We start from the raw sequence: 20,103 nt of genomic DNA, 5'->3' as shown, positions 1-20,103 counted from the left end.
GGGGGGGATTTGTGCAGAGAGGAGACCTGGGAAAGGGGAAGATTTGTGCAGAGAGGAGAGCTGGGAAAGGGGGAGATTTGTGCAGAGAGGAGAACAGGGAAAGGGGGAGATTCGTGCAGAGAGGAGACCTGGGAAAGGGGGAGATTTGTGTAGACAGAGGTGGGAAATGAAGAGATGCGTGCAGAGAGGAGAGCTGGGAAAGGGCAAGATCTGTACAGAGAGGAGAGCTGGGAAAGGGGGAGATTTGTATAGAAAGAAGAACTGGGAAAGGGGGAGATTTATGCAGAGAGAACTAGGAATGGGGGAGATTTGTGCAGAGATGAGAACTGTGAAAGGGGGTGATTTGTGCAGAGAGGAGAACTGTGAAAGGGGAGATTTGTGCAGAGAGGAGACCTGGGAAAGGGGGAGATTTGTGCAGAGAGGAGACCTGAGAAAGGGGGAGATTTGTGCAGAGAGGAGACCTGGGAAAGCGGGAGATTTGTGCAGACAGAGGTGGGAAAGGAGGAGATGTGTGCAGAGAGGAGAGCTGGGAAAGGGGAGATTTGTGCAGAGAGGAGAGCTGGGAAAGGGGAGATTTGTGCAGAGAGGAGAGCTGGGAAAGGGGAGATTTGTGCAGAGAGGAGAGCTGGGAAAGGGGAAGATTTGTGTAGAAAGAAGAACTGGGAAAGGGGGGGAGATTTGTGCAGAGAGAACTGGGAATGGGGGAGATTTGTGCAGAGAGAAGAGCTGGGAAAGGGGGAGATTTGTATAGAAAGAAGAACTGGGAAAGGGGGAGATTTATGCAGAGAGAACTAGGAATGGGGGAGATTTGTGCAGAGATGAGAACTGGGAAAGGGGGTGATTTGTGCAGAGAGGAGAACTGGGAAAGGGGAGATTTGTGCAGAGAGGAGACCTGGGAAAGGGAAGACATGGGAAAGGGGGAGATTTGTGCAGAGAGAGGTGGGAAATGAGGAGATTTGTGCAGAGAGGAGAGCTGGGAAAGGGGGAGATTTGTGCAGAGAGGAGAGGTGGGAAAGGGGGAGATTTGTGCAGAGAGAACTGGGAATGGGGGAGATTTGTGCAGAGATGAGAACTAGGAAAGGGGGAGATTTGTGTAGAGAGGAGAGCTGGCAAAGGGGGATTTCTACTTATTACCATTATTTGGTGCCATTGTACTTCTCTACCCTAAGGAAGGCATGGTTGGGGGTGGAGTTTGGGCATGGTTGGGGGCGGGAAGTTGGCTGGGGAGGGAAAGTTCCTGCACCTTTTCTCTGAGAAAAAAAAGCCCTGGTTTTAACTAATGGAGCCGCCAGCCACACATGGGAGACACATAACTAGAGGAACTTTGATGGTACATGGAAAACGTGCAAAAATGTTTTTTCCCCCCAGAGTTTAGCTTTAACCTCCACTAGAAAAATTACAGCTAAGATCACTGATTGCAGGTACTCCAGACTTTGTCTGAACATGCTCCTTCTACCAGTTTCTGCTCAAAAATTACATAAGGTCGGTGCATTATTTGATGTGTACAGTAGGTGGCAGCAGTGAGGCAACTTCTCCCTATAACTAAACAATCACAAGCCATGCCTGTGTATGTAGGAAGTGGTTGTAGCTGCAGTCATGTGATCTCAGTTCCTGGTGTGGAAGTGTTCTCATTACTTACATTAGTGTTGGTGGAAGGAGCCGGCTGCATTGTATAAGGTATTCTTTTTGCACTAAACTTCTTTCCTTTTTGTGGCTTCTCCTGTTCTAGTTGTTTTGTAATGTAAATATTTGTGTATATATTTATGAATGAAAATAGATATCTTTGTAGCAAGTCATGTCTCTACAGATCAGCTTTGCTGTCATTGAAATAGCAGTGCTTTGGAAAGGTGTAGTCCAAGGAAGGAGGACATCACCCCTATATTCCCATAAAATGTGGTTTTAGGACACACATGCTGTGCACAACTCCTGTGTAAGATGGGGTAACCAGTGTTAGAAATCTGCATTTTTTTTTTTTTCAGGGTCTGAGTGATTATCAGTAAGGATGAGCTCGTGTGTCTTCGTATGGTCCACGTGCAGAGCCCGCCAGGAAGTCGGTGCAGAGATTCGCTAATCGCAGGCGGCGAGACATTGACCACGGTGCACGGCTGCAAAGATCGGGCAGTGTCTCACTACCTGTGATTAGCGCAATGCTGCTCCGACTTCCTTGCGGGCTGTGCACGTGGAGCATGCGAACACGCCTGAGCTCATCCCTATTTATCAGTTTTGGGTGGAGACCAGCAAGTAGAGTCTCAGGCTGCATGCATCTCTGGTCAGTCTGGCATTACGACCCCTGTTCATCTTGGATAATTGTTTCTGTTGCCTTTATTAGTAAGTGATGCTTGCTGTTAGATTCTCTATTTCCTTATTTATCTTAGATTTACAAGAAACATACAGTATTTACTTTGCTGAGAGCTGCAGCAGGTGTGCTCCACCACCTTTCAGCCGGCCGCTGGGGTCCCCGCCACCTTTCAGCCGGCCGCTGGGGTCCCCGCCACCTTTCAGCCGGCCGCTGGGGTCCCCGCCACCTTTCAGCCGGCCGCTGGGGTCTCCACCAAAATACAAAAATACGAAATACACTGCTCCAGGTAACAAAATCCCTCTACTCCACTACCTTTACAAATAGAAAGGGTGCTAGCCCTGCATGCATCTGGAAGCATATAGTGAAAAATCTGCATGGATGCACTCCCATAAAGTCACCTTTTATTGATCCATAATAGAAAACAATCCATACAGCAATGGGGTTAGATATACAGCACACTAAAGCGTTTCACACCTTCCCTGGTGCTTTGTCATAGCCTATGACTAAACACCAGGGAAGGTGTGAAACGCACTAGCTGTGCTGTATTTCTCCCCCCGTTGCTGTATGAATTGTTGATTTTCTATTATGGCTCAATAAAATTTTTATGGGAGTACGGCCATCCAGATTTTTCACTATACCTTTCGTCTTCCTTTATTCCCATTACTGGTGCCTCCACTACCTTTCTTCAGGCACAATTTTATTTTTATTTTTATTTTTTTATTTTTATATATTTTTTTTTAAATGGATATAATTCCTCAAGCTCACACAGGTTAAAATCTGATTGTGGAATTTTCTTTTATATCTCACAACAAATATGTAGTGCTAAGCTGCAGAGTGTGTTTGGCTAGTTTTGACTCCCGCACACAGAAAGGCAGAGCCAGCTGTTAATCAGGCAGCCAGGTAGATACTGACAATATTGTCTGGATCCCCCCTGAGCCTGGCATAGCTCTGTCCTCTGCTGACGGCAAGAAATAGCCTGTTGTCACATGACTTGGGTTCACAGGAGTACGGAGTACTTCTGTGAACCTAAAGAGAATTACAGCCAAATATTAACGTTAAAAATAGCTTGACAATGAATGTAGTGTGGTACCACTGATAGGTGGCACTGCTGGGCACTGGTAGATGACACTGATGGGCACGGATATGTGGCATATGAGGTGCAGCACTGTTGTTGAGGCAGATTGTGGGCACTGATGGGTGGCACTATGGGCACTAATGGGTGGCACTATGGGCACTAAGGGGTGGTACTGATGGGTGACACTTTTACTTTAATTAGGTTGCACTGGCAGGGGGCAGGTGGGCACTGATGACTTGGCCGTGATCGGGACTGAAGTCCCTCTCACGGCCGCCGGTGATCGGCTTTTTTTTTTCTTCTCGCGCTGTCAGCGTGAGGAGGAAAAATAGCCGATTACCGGCTCTGTTGAGATCACATGATCAGCTGTCATTGGCTGACAGCTGATCACGTGGTAAGGGGTCGGGATCGACCCCTTGCTCCGATCTATGATCAGGCGAGTCTCATAGACTCGCTGATCACAGAGCGCGTCGACGTAGTCCCGGCAAAGCAGGTCCGCGCTGTAGCCGTCATTCGGCTATAGCGCGGATCTCAAGCGGTTAAACAAAGAACAAAAGTCCTGGATGGCTTAACTGAACAAAAGTCATGGACTTTTAGACGTGGTGTATCTGGATTTTACAAAAGCATTTGACACAGTTCCCCATAAACGTTTACTGTACAAAATAAGGTCCGTTGGCATGGACCATAGATTGAAAACTGGCTACAAAGGCGAGTTCAGAGGGTGGTGATAAATAGGGAGTACTCAGAATGGTCAGGGCTGGAAAGTGGGGTCCCCCAGGGTTCTGTGCTTGGACCAATCATGTTTAATTTGTTCATAAACGACCTGGCAGATGGGTTAAACAGTTCAATCTCTGTATTTGTGGATGATACTAAGCTAAGCAGGGCAATAACTTCTCTGCAGGATGTGGAAACCTTGCAAATAGATCTGAACAAATGAATGGGGTGGGCAACTACATGGCAAATGAGGTTCAATGTAAAATTAATGCATTTGGGTGGCAAAAATATGAATACAATCTATACACTGGGGGGAGAACCTCTGGGGCAATCTAGGATGGAAAAGGACCTGGATCCTAGATGATAGGCTCAGCAATGACATTCAATGCCAAGCTGCTGCTAACAAAGCAAACAGAATATTGTCATGCATTAAAAAGGGGTTTCATTCCAGAGATAAAATTATAATTTTCCTGCTTTACAGGACCCTGGTCCGGCTGCACCTGGACTATGCTGTCCAGTTCTGCGCACCAGTTCTCAGGAAAGGTGTACTGATAATGGAGTGAGTACAAAGAAGGGCAACAAAGCTAATAAAGGGTCTGGAGGATATTAGTTATGAAGAAGGGTTGCTGCAAGCACTGAACTTATTCTCTCTGGAGAAGAGACGCTTGAGGGGATATGATTTCAATGTACAAATGCCATACTAGTGACCCCACAATAGGGATAAAACTTTTTTGCGGAAGGGAGTTTAACAAGACATTAAAATTAGAAGAAAAGAGGTTTAACCTTAAACTACGTAGAGAGTTCTTTACTGTAAGAGCGGCAAGGATGTGGAATTCCCTTCCACAGGCAGTGGTCTCAACGAGGTGCATCGATGGTTTCGATAAACTATTAGCTACGACCGCAACATAAAGGGATATACAATGTAATACTGCCATATAATCACACACATAGGTTGGACTTGATGGACTTGTATCTTTTTTCGACCTTACCTACTATGTAACTGCCCCCTCCCTCTCCTAAGATCTGTTTTACTAACCTGTGTAAGGAAAGATGCATACAGTATACCTATTTCCAGGCTGCTTTGGTCTGATCACCCTTAATTGGTGCTCCTTTACCTGTTTTTGCTCCATTTATTCACAGAGGTACGAGCAAGGCTTCTGTGAACCAATGTATAGTATTCCTTGATCCTTGTTGTGGGTGATTTAAACAGGGAGCTCAACATTTATATACGAATAGGTCCAGTAGCAAGGTACTGTGTCCCTTTCCTCACCTATGGTTATGAATTGTGCATAAGAATACAAAAATAAGGTTGTAAAACAGCATTAAGGAGGTCTGGGGCATGACACCAGTGGGGTTAGGTCTTTCACCTGGCCAGAGATCACCTTGGAATCCTACTTTAAGTAGAAATTAATTGGCAGTGGGTTGGCAATGGGAACTTTGAACTGATTAACTCGCTTGCAAATGCACTTGTGTTACATTATTATATTTTCAAAAAGTATTGATGGGATGCAGTACCTAATTTTTGACCTCATGTCACCCAGTTTCTAAAACAATATTATATTTTATATACCAGTCTAATTTTTGTTGCATCTCGCAAAAGAAACCTTAAGATTGTGCTAACATCTCATAACATCACACCACCTGTCAACATAACATCCTGCTCAAGAGTGCAGAGTAGCATGTGACTTTTTGCACAAGGTACAGTACTAGGAGGTCGGGTTGGGTCATGTAATTTTCCCTGTTTTCTGCTACAAGCCTGTAAATCAGGTTTGTTTTTAGCAAGCATTTATTGTGAAAAATCTCTCCTTCCTTTTCAGATGAGACGCAGTTAAACGCGTGTTCAGAGGCAGTTGGACACTTTTTTTTCAACTGCTCCTGAACTCATTCAATGTTATCCTATGTGTCCATGCACACAGTCTATTTTTTTGCCGTTTTTATGCAGTTGCGTTTTAACCTCGTTTTTCCAGAAGCAAAAAAATGGGTTCAGACGTAAAAGTTTCCACGTTTCAGACGCAAAACGCGGCAAAACGCTGCTACCACGTTTTTGTTTTTAAGCGTTTTTAAAGGTGACTTTTTTTTTTTTTTTACATTAAAAATCTCAAAAATGATTGCAAATGATGAAAAACGATTAGAAAAATATTTTAAACAATTGCAATTGCAAGTGGACAATCCACAACTTGTGGCAAGTGACATGGCAGGTGGCAAGTGACGTGGCAAGTGGACAATCCACGACTTGTGGCAAGTGACATGGCAGGTGGCAAGTGATGTGGCAAGTGGACAATCCACAACTTGTGGCAGGTGACGCGGCAAGTGACCTGGCAGGTGACGTGGTAAGTGGAAAATCCACAACTTGTGGCAGGTGACTGGCATGTGACGTGGCAAGTGGACAATCCACTTGTGGCAGGGGACGTGGCAAGTGACGTGGAAAGTGGACAATCCACAACTTGTGTCAGGTGATGTGGCTGGTGACGTGGCAAGTGGACAATCCACAGCTTGTGGCAGGTGACATGGAAAGTGGACAATCCACATCTTGTGACAAGTGACGTGGCAGGTGACGTGGCAAGTGACGTGGCAAGTGGACAATCCACAACTTGTGGCAAGTGACGTGGCAGGTGATGTGGCAAGTGGACAATCCCCAACTTGTGGCAGGTGACGTGGCAGGTGACGTGGCAAGTGGACAATCCAAAACTTGTGACAGGTGATGTGGCAGGTGACGTGGCAAGTGGACAATCCACAACTTGTGGCAAGTGACGTGGCAGGTGACGCGGCAAGTGGACAATCCACAACTTGTGGCAGGTGACGTGGCAGGTGATGTGGCAAGTGGGCAATCCACAACTTGTGGCAGGCGATGTGGCTGGTAACGTGGCAAGTGGACAATCCACAGCTTGTGGCAGGTGGCATGGCAGGTGACATGGAAAGTGGACAATCCACATCTTGTGACAAGTGACGTGGCAAGTGGACAATCCCCAACTTGTGGCAGGTGGACAATCCAAAACTTGTGGCAAGTGACGTGGCAGGTGATGTGGCAAGTGACGTGGCAAGTGGACAATCCACAACTTGTGGCAGGTGATGTGGCAAGTGACATGGCAGGTGATGTGGCAAGTCACGTGGCAAGTGGACAATCCACAACTTGTGGCAGGTGATGTGGCTGGTGACATGGCAAGTGGACAATCCACAACTTGTGGCAGGTGGCATGGCAGGTGATGTGGAAAGTGGACAATCCACATCTCGTGGCAAGTAACGTGGCAGGTGACGTGGCAAGTGACGTGGCAAGTGGACAATCCCCAACTTGTGGCAAGTGGACAATCCCCAACTTGTGGCAAGTGGACAATCCCCAACTTGTGGCAAGTGGACAATCCCCAACTTGTGGCAAGTGACGTGGCAAGTGGACAATCCACAACTTGTGGCAGGTGCCGTGGCAAGTGACACTCTAAATACAAGTACACTGCAGCTCTCACAGCTGCTGCTACTCACTCTGGTCTCACAAAATTGCTGAAATAGTTAATACTGTTTTTTGAGCTGGGGAGGGTCTATGATGTTAGCTTAACTAAACGCTTCTAGACGCAAAAGCGGTAAAACGCCGCTAAATCACGGCAAAACGCGTGTTTCTAAATGCCGGTTTCAGCTTGTGTCCAGCAGAGTTTGCATCTGCGTCTCATGTGCATGAAGCCTAAGGCCACATTTTTTCCCCAGAATTAATCACAGTGAAGCCCCACTGGGTCGCCAGCAGCTATTCACAACTGGTCTTATTTGCAAGTGTGAGAAATACCTGTATAGGCAGATTTCCATCCATCCTAAAATCAGGGAGGCAACCCCCTCAAATCCTTGGTCTCATCTACAATAGCTAATTTAGTTGTTGTAGCAGAATTGTGGGGAGGTCATAACCGGTTTGATCTAGATCAGGGGTCTCCAAACCTTCTAAACAGCCATTTTATTGTCTTTCAGGGTTTAGGGGGGCTGCAATGTGGCCAGTGGGAGTAGAAAGTGTCAGAACGTGGGAGCAAACAATACCCCATCATTGGGAGGAATAGTGCCCCATTGTTGGTGTCATTGGGAGGAATAGTGTCCCATCGTTGGTGTTGGTGGGAGCAATGGTACCCCAACATTGGTGTTGGTGTCAGTGGGAGGAACAAAGGCAAGCAAAGGCCACATCCAGCCCCCGGGCCACAGCAAGCAAGCAAAAGGATCCACGACGAGCAGATGCCAATAATTATTTAGAATATGTCTAATTTGCTTATGTTGCATAAAGGAAAGGTATTTTTTTTTTTGTCATTATTTATCAATTGTTTATACACCTTTTGGTATTTGCATACAAGTCAATGAACTTCTACATTTAATTTTGACTGCACACTTTACTTTTAATACCACATCTCACCAATCCAGGGATTTTTTCAGTGCTGCAGTCTTTCACTATATTAGCTAAACGCACACTTTTTTTTTAATTGTAAACTTTTGACCATGCCATGTAAAAAGCTATAGATTTTCACTACTAAGTAAATAGTAATATCTATGCCCTCGGAGGGTGGCATGGGGGCACTCTTGATAAGATGGAGTCAATTTCGAAAGACTTTGCTTTACAGATTTACTTATTTTCATTTACAGTTTTGAATAGAAGATAAAATGCAGCTGATATATCTGGGCATTCTCCTTGCTCTGTCTGCCCTTTGTTCTTCTTTGGACAATGGCTTAGCCAAGACGCCTCCAATGGGCTGGATGACATGGGAACGATATAGATGCAACATTGACTGCAAAATTGATCCAGAGAATTGTATTGGGTAAGTTTTTATCATTTTAACTAGCCTAGCACATTGCAATGTTTAATAATGTATTTATGAGACCCACTGTTAGGGCCGGTTCACACAGCGAGGCGCGGCGAGGCGTCTCCGACTTACCTCGCCGCGACCTGCGGGGAGCTCAGCGGCGACTTGCAGAGGACTTCTGTATAGAAGTCAATGCAAGTCGCCCCCGAAGTCGCCCCGAAGTAGTACAGGAACCTTTTTTCTGAGTCGGAGCGACTCGAGTCGCTCCTCTCAGAACGGTTCCATAGTACAGAACGGGGGCGACTTGCGGGAGCGAGGCGAGCCGTGTCGCCTCGCCTCGCCTCGCCTCGCTGTGTGAACCGGCCCTTACTGCAAATGCCAAAACAAACTTATAATTTAAGGGATTTAGAAGAAAACTTTAGTCAAAACTGAAAATGAATCTGTGGGATACATACAGCGATCACAACCTACTGATTAAGTGCTTATTTTTTCATCCAGGGATAGTTGCACTGTTCCATTCTACCACACTACCCTTTGTCAGATGTAATGATCCTAGAAGGTGTCTGTTTGTGATACTGGAATGCACACTGCAGGCTCCTGCTTGCCTCCCAAATGCAGAACACTTGATGTAAAAATATGTCAGTACTAAGTTTCTCACAGAAGAAATTGCTGATACGTTCTCCATCACACTGCCAAAAACACCTATCCACTGCCTTTATACAAACCCTAATACAAGATTTAGTAAAATGTGCTACCAAATTATTATTTTTTTTCTCCTAATTGCAAAAAAAACAAAACGATTGCAGGCGCTCAAAACTGGAAATGCTGTAAATAATGTTTATAGACTAGAAAAGCCACACTAAAAGTACTCATAGACATAGGGTGGTGGGAGAAAGACATGGTAAAAAAAATGTTTTTGTTTTTTTTTTCTCCGAAAAAAGGGTTTTATTGAAAAACTTGGTTTACAAACATGTCAGTAAATTCCAGTTAAAAATAACACATAGTTTACATACAACAACTATACATATCACTGCACTACTATCTAGGACATTACATTTACAGCTTGCATTTCGTTATTTAGTGTAGTCTGTGATCCTCGAGACCTGCTTCTCTGTCCATGGACCAACTGTGCAACCTGATGTGTTAGCCATTGCAATTTAGCAACCCAGTAACCTATCTAGTATGAGGTCCACCGGGGATAGGCCGGGTGAGCTCTGCCAGGGTGACCACTGGTCCTCAACTTTATATATGTATATATATTTTTTTTTTTTTCTGTTATCCCCTATGTTGAAATATGAACTTTTCCAGCCATAAGGTCTCACCCATCCGTCTGATCCATTCTTTGGCCGTGTGGGGCTCAGTTGCCTTCCATTTTCTAAGGATGAACAGGCGTGCCTGAAACAGGGCCCTTGCAATGGGCAGTTTAAGGTTGTCCTCTAGCGGGAGGTTGTCTAGGATGCCTAGGCATGGTTTGGGGTCGGTCGGGATGGAAACTGAAAAGGCATTGTTAATAGTTTTTAGGACCCCTGTCCAGTATAGGTGTAGCTTGGGGCAACGCCACAGCATATGGATCAAGTCCCCGTGGTCTCTCGCACATCTCGGGCAGTCTGAGTTCAGTCTCCCCCCCCCCCCCCCCTATTCTGGCCAGCTTGGCTGGCATGTAGTGTACTTGCAGTATAATGTACAACTGTGATAGTCATTGTGCTACATTTAAGGACGACATTAGCATTATTCATCCTTAATGTGCTATTACACTCTTACTTTCAGCTACTGATTTCATCACTTACTGAGTATGCAGCTTCTTTATCTTTTAATCTTTCCTATTTTCCAATTTTAGATGGTGCCGTGACAGCTGCCATAGGTTTTCTGTTTCAGGGTGGCTCCTTTTTCCTGCATCCTCCCTATAGCGTCACTCTTGTATGCAGGGACTAGACTTGTGTCTTTCTACACTGTGTGTATCAATTATAAACACACAGCCCCGTAGCCTAGGATGACAAGGCACTTTGCTGCTTATCCCTCCCCCTATGTCTCTTCTCCAAGCTTACAGACTGGCTGCAGACTGCACTGTCCACTGTTATCTCCTTGTGATGACCAGAAGCTCAGGGAAACAACACTGAGAGTCTGAATTCAGCGTATTGAAGGTTGGGGGAAGAATTTTATTAAATGAGTTACTAAGTAATGTTTATTTTATTGGGCTCAGTGTATTAAAGCTAAAAAACACTGAAGGTTTAATACTACTTTGAATAATTAATGAATGAAATTGGTGGCAATAATAAAACAAAAAAGGAAAGAAGGGTTGCTGCACCTGAAATTAGTGAAGACTAGTGAAGAGTGAATGCTGTGATAAAGGGCGCTCCCAATACAACCATTAAAAACACAAAAGGTGTCCTCTATCCCCGGCCCTTTTTTCCTTGATGGTGGAACCCTTAGCAGTTGCGCTGTGATCCTCGGACGACGTTCGGGGGGTGCGGGTGGGATCCTTGGAGGAAAAGATTGCACTGTACGCTGATGATATTATTCTCTTCCTCCGGGATCCCAGCCCGTCCCTTCGGGCGGCGTTGGAGCTTTTATCGCGCTTTGCGGATGTGTCGGGCCTGAGGGTTAACTGGGACAAGTCCCAGATCCTGCCAGTGGACCCAGATGCTGGGAGGCTGGCTGACCCATCCCTTCCGCTACAGTGGGCGGGACAAATTAAGTATCTTGGTGTCATCATTTCTCCCAGGGTACAGGATTTTTGTAAACTTAATCTTCCCACCCTACAAACCACACAGAATAGGCTCAAAGTGTGGGCCAGCCTCCCCCTTACGTTAATAGGTCGAATTTACTTAATTAAAATGAAATTGCTTCCCCCTCTCCTATACGTAATGCGCCATTCTCCAACGTGGATACCCAAAATTCTTTTTCGGCGACTAGACTCACACATCTCCAGTTTCTTGTGGGGCGCCACGCCTCCCCGATTCCGCTTGTCCATACTACAGAGACCTTGGACGCAGGGGGGCCTGGCGTGCCCTAATTTTTTTTCTCTACTTCATAGCAGCGATGCTCACGCATGCCCGCGGCTGGCTTACCTCGGATGCCACCAACGCAGCTGTTGCCTTGGAGGCCTCCATTGTGGGCTCATTCGAAGCACTGCGGAACGTTTTATTTAGGGGCCCAAGAGCTCCGCATCCTCTCAGTCTCGATGAGGACGGTGCTGAGGGCGTGGTCTGGGGTGTGTGGCCACCGGCTGACTGGGCCCCGAGTGCTCTCTCCTAATACTCCATTGTGGCTCAATCCCTCCCTACCTGAATTCTACTCTATTCCGGATCCGATTGTGTGGGCGTCGAGGGGCGTTCGGTGTCTACACCACGTTTGTGAGAATGTTGCATTGCTGACATTTGACCAGCTTAAATCTAGGTTTAATTTGCCAAATGTGTACTTCTTCCGATTCCTGCAGCTTCGTCATGCGTTTGGGACTCAGTTTGGTGGTTCGCCCCCGACCTTATACCAGTCTAGTATGGAGACGCTTCTACATCAGGAGTCGCTGCTTAAACCATTGTCCATGATCTACAAGGCTTTGCAGCCCTCGGTTCATAGTGGATTGGAAAAACTTAGGGAATTTTGGGTGGAGGAGATGCCGGGATTGGATGGGGAGGACTGGGAGGACATTTGGGACTCCCCCTTTAGACATTTGATTTGCTCAAGAGATCGGCTAATTCAATTTAAAATACTACATAAATTTTATTACACCCCATGTAGACTTCGTAGGATTTATCCTGACTCTTCGTCACAGTGCTGGCGCTGTGGAGCGGATTTGGCGGGGTACATTCATATGATTTGGGCTTGCCCCGTGGTACAACGTTATTGGTCAAGCATACTCTCTTTTATTACTGAGCTGACAACGATCCCTATACCTTAGACGGCGGAGATGTGTCTGCTTGGGTTGGTGGATGCTTTGGTTCCCTCGCGGGCAGTCCGCACATTGCTGGGGCTGCTACTCTTCTATGCGAGGAAACTTGTTGTGCTTCGGTGGAGGGCCCCTACAGCGACCCTCACCCTGAGTGCATGGAAATCATTAGTTAACCTTGCAATACCACTGTACAAAGAAGCATATTCCATCCGGGGTTGCCCTCAGAAGTTTCAGAGGGTTTGGAATATCTGGTTGGAGTCTGAGACAACGATTGGGGAGCGGGACAGCCCTGTTGGGTTATCAACCTAATCTATCCAGTAGACAACTCCTCTGGTAAGCTCTCTCTAGGGTAGCGTTTGGGATGCCTGAGTATCCGGTTGACGCCCACGTGTAGATCTCTGTTGGTAGACTGCCTATAGTGCATCACTACGCTTAGTGTTAATTACTGGGACTTGCATTGCTCCTGTCAATTTTAGCAGCAAGCTATGGGGATTGGTTGTTGTATGTTCTTTGGGTTAGGCTGATAGTTTTTTAGGTGTTCTGCCTTACCTGTTGTGTTGTATTGTTTGAGCCGGGGAATGCCCCAAGGCTATGTTCTGTACTTTTTCTTTTAAAACGAATAAAAATTTATAAAAAAAAAACAAAAAAAACACAAAAGGTGATTTATAGAACTAGTATGTATACATTCAAAACCATGCATTAGTGAATGACTTCACTTCATACATGTGCACAAATGTTTCAGAAAAAAATGTATACATTTATAATTGCTCAAACAAATATATCGTGAAAAATCCAAAATTCTTTCTAAATGATTCCACTCAAACACCATGTGAGAAATAAAATCCGTGTTACAAATAATATTCGTGACTTTTCACCCAAAATGACAACAAATTGTGCTGACCAGATGGCCTGGCCAGCAAGTGACCATAAGACATAAAGAACCTCCTCAAATCCTGGAAACCATTCAACGATCTTTTTCCAATTAATCGTTCACATGTATGGTGAACTTGGTCGAATAAGCCTGGGAACAGCCAGATCAAATCTTTATCTATGCTCCGCGCCAAGCTCCGCCAAAAAGAGCTTATCTTTTTTATTTATTTATTTATTTATTTTTTTTATATACTAGTAATGGCGCTCCCAATACAACCATTAAAAACACAAAAAGTGATTTATACAAATAGTATGTATACATTCAAAACCATGGCTTCACTTTATACATGTGCACAAGTGTTTCAGAAAAAAATTAATATATTTATAATTGCTCAAACGTATAATTGTCATATCTCTGCTATGGGGGGGATCGGATGAACATGGACCATCTGTCCATGTTCATTTGATCCGGTCTGCAGACAGATAGAAAAATAGGATTTTCCTCCATCTACAGAATTGGACCATAGCGGGGACGGATGATATTGGGTGTCAGTGGATGAACATCCGCTGACACCCGCTATCCCATAGGGATGCATGTATGTCTGTATTTCATCCGAGAACGGATGGATGAAATACGGACATACTATACTGTTCACACGTGTGAAAGGGGCCTTAGGCTCCGAAGGGGTTTAATTGCCAGTTATCAAAGATCATCTGATACGCCATTGTTAACTTGTCAGATAGTTGCAATCCATTTGGATATCGTTATTTTAAAATTAACCTTAGAACATTTAAGCAAATCTGTGCAGTACTTAAAGTGTTTGTAGAGTTTTTTTTTTTTTTTTTTTTTTTTTTTGTTGTTTATATATCACAAACATGTTATATCTACCTGCTCTGGTTGGTTTTTCACAGAGTAGCATCTTGCCAAGAGGGCATTTGCACGGGCTTGATCCAAAGCCATGTTCTGTGTGTCCATAGTAGAGGTCGACCGATATGGGTTTTTCTCTGGCCGATGCCGATATTTAGAAATCATGGCGGCCGATAGCCGATATATGATGCCGATTTTTTTTTTTTTTTTTTTTTTTTTTTTTTGGGCCGATATGTTAGGCCGATTTTATTTTATTTATTTATTTTTTTCCTTTTTTTATTTTTTTTTGAATCCCCCTTGATCTAACACACCTTTCCCACTGGGGCGTTTTTCAGGCGCTTTTGGGCTAAAAATAGTGCCTGTAAAGTGCCTGCAAAATGGCTCCCCTGCAGTCTGTGTGAAAGACAGCTTTCACACTGAGGCGATGCGCTGGCAGGATCTTAAAAAAAAAAAAAAAAAGTCCTGCAAGCAGCACGTTTGGAGTGGTGTATACCGCTCCTCCACCACTCCTGCCCATTGATATGAATGGGCACCACTGCCGAAGCGCATGCAATGCGATTTGGCAGCAGTGCTTCATGGGCGCATTTAACCTCTTCCTTGGCCGCTAGCTGGGTTATATGTGCCCCACTAGCAGCCAAATAGCACCGCTAAAATGATGGTAAAGAGCCGCTAAAACGTGCGTTTTACCATCAACGCCTGCCCGCTCCAGTGTGAAAGCAGTCTTCATAAGTGATACAGAAAATTTCTTACATTTAAACATTAAACAAAACAAACCTCCTATCGGTTTACTTGTATGTATGATTTAGATTAAAAAAAAAAAAAAAAATCTATATATTAAATAAAAACAGTTGGTCAAAACTTTTGGACGAAAAAAAAAATGGGCTAACTTTACTGTTTTTTTATTTTATTTTTATTTTTTAAATAGTGTATTTTTTTCCTAAAAAAAAAAAAAAAAAAAAAAAAAAAAAAAAAAAAAATGCATTTGAAAGACCTCTGTGCAAATGCCGTGTGACATAAAATATTGCAACAACCGCTATTTTATTCCCTAGGATCTCTGCTAAAAAAAATATATATAATTTTTGGGGGGTCTATGTGATTTTCTGGCAGAAAATACAGGATTTTTACTTGTAAGCAACAAGTGTCAGAAAAGATTTAGCCTTTAAATGGTTAAACTGAGAACTTCTAAACACTGAGATGACTTCATTCATTCAGAAGTGTAAACATTGTATAATTTTGTTCTTTTCTTGGCAGCCTGGCCAGAGAGGAGGAAAGTGTTTCTATGACGACTCAGGCAACTTACACTGACTGAAATGACTTCTGTAATAGAAAAGTCCCGCTGTAGTTCTAAATCGGCTTTTTATCAGCTCAATCGGCCGATGCCGATTATTTAAAAAACGGCAAATATCGGCCGATATATCGGTCGACCTCTAGTCCATAGACACATAAAGTGCAGTGTGGCTCAGCCCCTCCCCTGCTCTCTCCTCACAGGCTGTGATTGACAGCAGTAGGTGTCAATGGCATAACCTATGGGCTGCTTAATGAAGAATTCAATCCCCTGTCATTCTTTTTTGCCATCTATGTCCCATTGGGGAAGTTTCCCTTCACTTTTCTGCCCCAAAACCTAAAAAAAAAGTGAGGCAATCCATCAAAAATGAGGCAATCCCTTGTAACCAGAACTAGTGTACCCATTAAAAACCCTCTATTCTTCTGTTAACAAAGCAAAATGTGTTTTTACTTTTTACTTTATTGTAATAACAGTTACCAGGGTAAATATGGCAAATCTGCCCCCCTAGAGGGACATACGGCAGTAAAATTGACAAGTGTTCTAATTACGCTCCACTCTATCTAAAACTAAAGTTTTGCCTTTAGGTATACTTTTAAAGATGTTATAATACCCATATTATCATGTATGGTGCCTTTGAAAAAGTATTTATACCCCCTTAATTTTCCACTAGGCCATTTTAACACATGAATAGGCTTTCATCTAAACCAGTGTTTCTCAACTCTAATCCTCAAGGCACCCCAACAGGTCATGTTTTCAGGCTTTCCATTATTTTGCACAGTTGATTTGATCAGTTTCACTGACTTGATAATTACCACAGCCGTTTCATCTGAGGGAAATCCTGAAAACATGACCTGTTTGAGTGCCTTGAGAACTGGAGATGAGAAACACTGATCTAAACCATTTCATTGTAGCTCTGGCTGTATGTTTAGGGTCATTGTGCTGCTGGAAGGTTAACCTCTGCCCCCGTCTCAAGTCTTGTGCAGACTCTAATGCCACGTACACATGATTTGGGATTTTGGTCTGCAAGAGTTCTGATGTTTTTTTCCGACGGTATTTTGCTCAAGCTTTCTTGCATACACACAGTCACCCCAAATTCTGACCGTCAAGAACACGGTGACATACAACACGTACAACGGGACTAGAAAAAGGAAGTTAAATAGTCGGTAGCCAATAGCTTCCGTCTCCTAGTTGAAACTGAGCATGCTTGAGTTTTTGCAAGTCGGAATTGCATACACACGATCGGAATTTCCGTCGGAAAAATTGAGAACCTGGTCTCAATCTTTTGCTGGCGGACATTCGGCCAGCAAAATTCTGATGGAGCATACACGCGGTTGCATTTTCCGACAAAAAGCTCTCATCGGTCTTTTGCTGGCCGACATTCTGACCGTGTGTACATGGCATTGCAGGTTTTCTTCTAAGATTACCCTGTATTTGGATCCATCCATCTTCACATCAGCTCTGATCGGCTTCCCTGTCCCTGCTGAAGAAAAGCACCTCCACAAGATGATGCTGCCACCACATAGCGTTTTGATTTTAGACCAAAAAGTCAAATTTTTGTCTCATCTGACCAGAGCACCTTTTCCACAGGTTTGCTGTGTCCCCCACATGGCTTCTTGCAAACTGCAAACGGGGCTTCATATGGCTTTCTTTCAACAATGGCTTTCTTCTTGCCACTCTTCCATAAAGGCCAGATTTGTGGAGTGCACGACTAATAGTTGTCCTGTGGACAGATTCTCCCATCTGAACTGTGGATCTCTGCAGCTCCTCCACAGTTATCATGGACCTCTTGGCTGCTTCTCTTTTTTTTAACTTTGAATTCTCTTTATTTATTTTTTTTTCATCATACAAAAATATCGTAGTATAAAAAACAGATTATAAACAGAACAATAAATTTTGTCGGTCATTCACGCTTTCTGTTTTAATTTATCCCGCATTCTGTTGCCTCCTCCCCCTCCCTCCCTCCCCTAAATTCCTTCTTTCTAGGTTGATCATTATTGTTTCTGAACTAACTTCCAAACCTGTACTCCATAGTTTTTAAGTTACCTTATCCTTTATTTACTACTTTTTTTTTTTTCCTCTACTGCTATTGCTGATCTGGTGGATACCCTATTTCATTCAGCCATGGCCTCCATATTTTCTCAAATCCTATAAGGTTTCCTCTACATATGTATACAGTCTTCTCCTTCCAAATTAAATCATTGATAACCTGGGCCCAATCACTCACAAGGAGTGCTCTCTCGGACTGCCATTTCTGTGCTATCAGTTTCCGTGCTTGAAATAAGCAGCGTATAACTGCGAGCGTAGTGCTTTTCTGTTCACCCGGCGTTTTCCTATATCCTAATATACAAGTTTTGGGGTCCAGGTCCAACTTGGTCCCAAATGTTTTATTTATGATTTCTACTATTCCTTCCCAGTACCGAAACAGCTTTGGGCACCTCCACATCATGTGTAAAAGGTCCCCATAGCCTCGGCATCTAGGGCAGTTGGCGTCCGTCCTCCTTCCGAACAAGAGCAACCTCTTGTGGGTGAAATAGGCCCTGTATATCAGCATCAAGTGTAAAATCTGTGATGGAGAGACCGATAATAGAGGTCCCAGTTCCAATATTCTCTTCCACTGTTCCTCTGTGATCTCTCCTACGTCCTCTTCCCATTTCTTCTTTTGCTTGGCTAAGCCAGATTCTATTGGAACCCCTACCTAATAACCCGTAAAGGGTAGATATAACTCCCCTAGATTTATCTATTTTAATTATCTCCTGGGATAGGGATGTCTTGTCCCATTCAGGTATCTGTGGACCAAACTGCGCTTTCAGAGCATGCCGAAGCTGTAGATATCGAAAAAATGTCTGTTGCGGTAAATCATATTCCCTTTTTAGGTCCATAAATGTTTTCAAAATTCTACCATCATAAATTTGGCCCAGCCTGGTTATTCCTTTCATCTCCCATGTGTTAATTTTCCCAATTAACAATACTTCCTGCAAGTTCTTATTATCCCACAGGGGCGTGTATTCTGACCAGCTTATACATCCCAGCATCTTTTTTACCGTTCTCCATACTTTGCTCAGCATATTTATTATGGGGTCCTTGCGCTGAAAAGAACTTGCCTCCAGTGCATCCACCAGTATTTTATGTGGGGCTCCTATCAGCATTGCTCTGCCATTTGGGTTACCCTCCCCCTCCTGGTCACAGGCCACCAGATGTTGCAGCTGCGCTGCTAAATAGTAATTCCTAGGGTTGGGCACGGCTAATCCCCCCCCCCCCCCCTATCCATTGGCTGTTGTAGCGCCTGGAGTCGGATTCTCGCCTGTCCCCTTTTCCAGATTAACTCCCGAAAGAGAGTTTCAAACTTTTTAAACCATTTTTTCCCTATCCAAACCAGGGCATTGTGCAGGACATATAACAATTGTGGCAACCATATCATCTTTATCAGGCTACAATGGCCCGCTATCGACAAGGGGAGTCGACTCCAGGCATCACAGCTTCGCTTAAATTTACCCAATAGCGGAACCATATTTTTATCAACGTACTGCTCTAAATTTGCTGTTAAATATATACCGAGGTATTTCATTGAATCTACCACTTCTAATTGCGGTATCCCCGTCGCGCTCACTGCGCCTGGGATGTCTACTTGGAGCAGCTCTGACTTCCCCCAGTTTATTGTCAAACCCGTAAATCCTCCAAAGTCTTCTACCAGTTTAATTGCCTTCACCAGGGATTGACGAGTATCCCCTAAAAAGAGGAGAACATCATCTGCATATAATGCGATTCTTTCCTCCCTACCCTCTTCCTTTGAAACCCAGATATCTCAGGATCTGACCTAATGGCGATCGCCAACGGCTCCATTGCAATTGCAAAGAGCAACGGGGAAAGTGGGCACCCCTGCCTTGTCCCTCTGCTCATTTCTATTCTTTCAGATTGTTCTTTGTTTATTCTTACTTTTGCGCTGGGGGCACTATACATCATTTTAATCCATCCGATGAATGCGGGGCCGACCCCACACCCCTCCAGGACACGCCATAAATACCCCCACTCTAGACTATCAAAAGCCTTTGTCAAAGATAGGATGGCCCTCAAGCCCACATTCATCGGAGGGGTCTGAATGTTTAGAAATGCCCTTCTGATATTCATGCTGGTTGATCGTCCTGCACTAAAACCTGTCTGATCTATGTGTATAAGCCTATTAATGACCTTATTTAACCTATTTGACAGTACTTTCGCTAGTATTTTAGCATCAGAGCATAAAAGTGATATTGGCCTATACGAAGCTACCTCTTGAGAATCTTTTCCTTCTTTAGGTATTACAATAATGGTCGCCTCCATTATAGATGCGGGCAATCTCCCCTCTAACT

At 44.2% G+C, this 20,103-nt stretch overlaps 1 protein-coding gene across 1 annotated transcript in view; it reads left to right on the top strand.

The window, feature by feature from the left end:
• The first annotated feature begins 1,528 nt into the window (after window positions 1-1,528).
• NAGA (alpha-N-acetylgalactosaminidase) overlaps window positions 1,529-20,103 on the top strand; it is a 69,940-nt gene continuing 51,365 nt past the window's right edge. The window contains exons 1-2 of the mRNA XM_077448973.1: window positions 1,529-1,677; window positions 8,688-8,860. Coding sequence (XP_077305099.1) covers window positions 8,706-8,860 — 155 coding nt within the window. The 5' untranslated portion in view covers window positions 1,529-1,677; window positions 8,688-8,705. The remainder of the gene's footprint in view (window positions 1,678-8,687; window positions 8,861-20,103) is intronic.

The sequence above is a fragment of the Lithobates pipiens genome, unplaced genomic scaffold, assembly GCF_037356315.1.
Source record: "Lithobates pipiens isolate NorthernLeopardFrog02 unplaced genomic scaffold, aLitPip1_a1.2 Scaffold_22, whole genome shotgun sequence".
Taxonomy (NCBI): domain Eukaryota; kingdom Metazoa; phylum Chordata; class Amphibia; order Anura; family Ranidae; genus Lithobates; species Lithobates pipiens.
The sequence above is the reverse complement of the archived record's forward strand: the minus strand, read 5'-3'. Positions and strand labels throughout refer to the sequence as shown.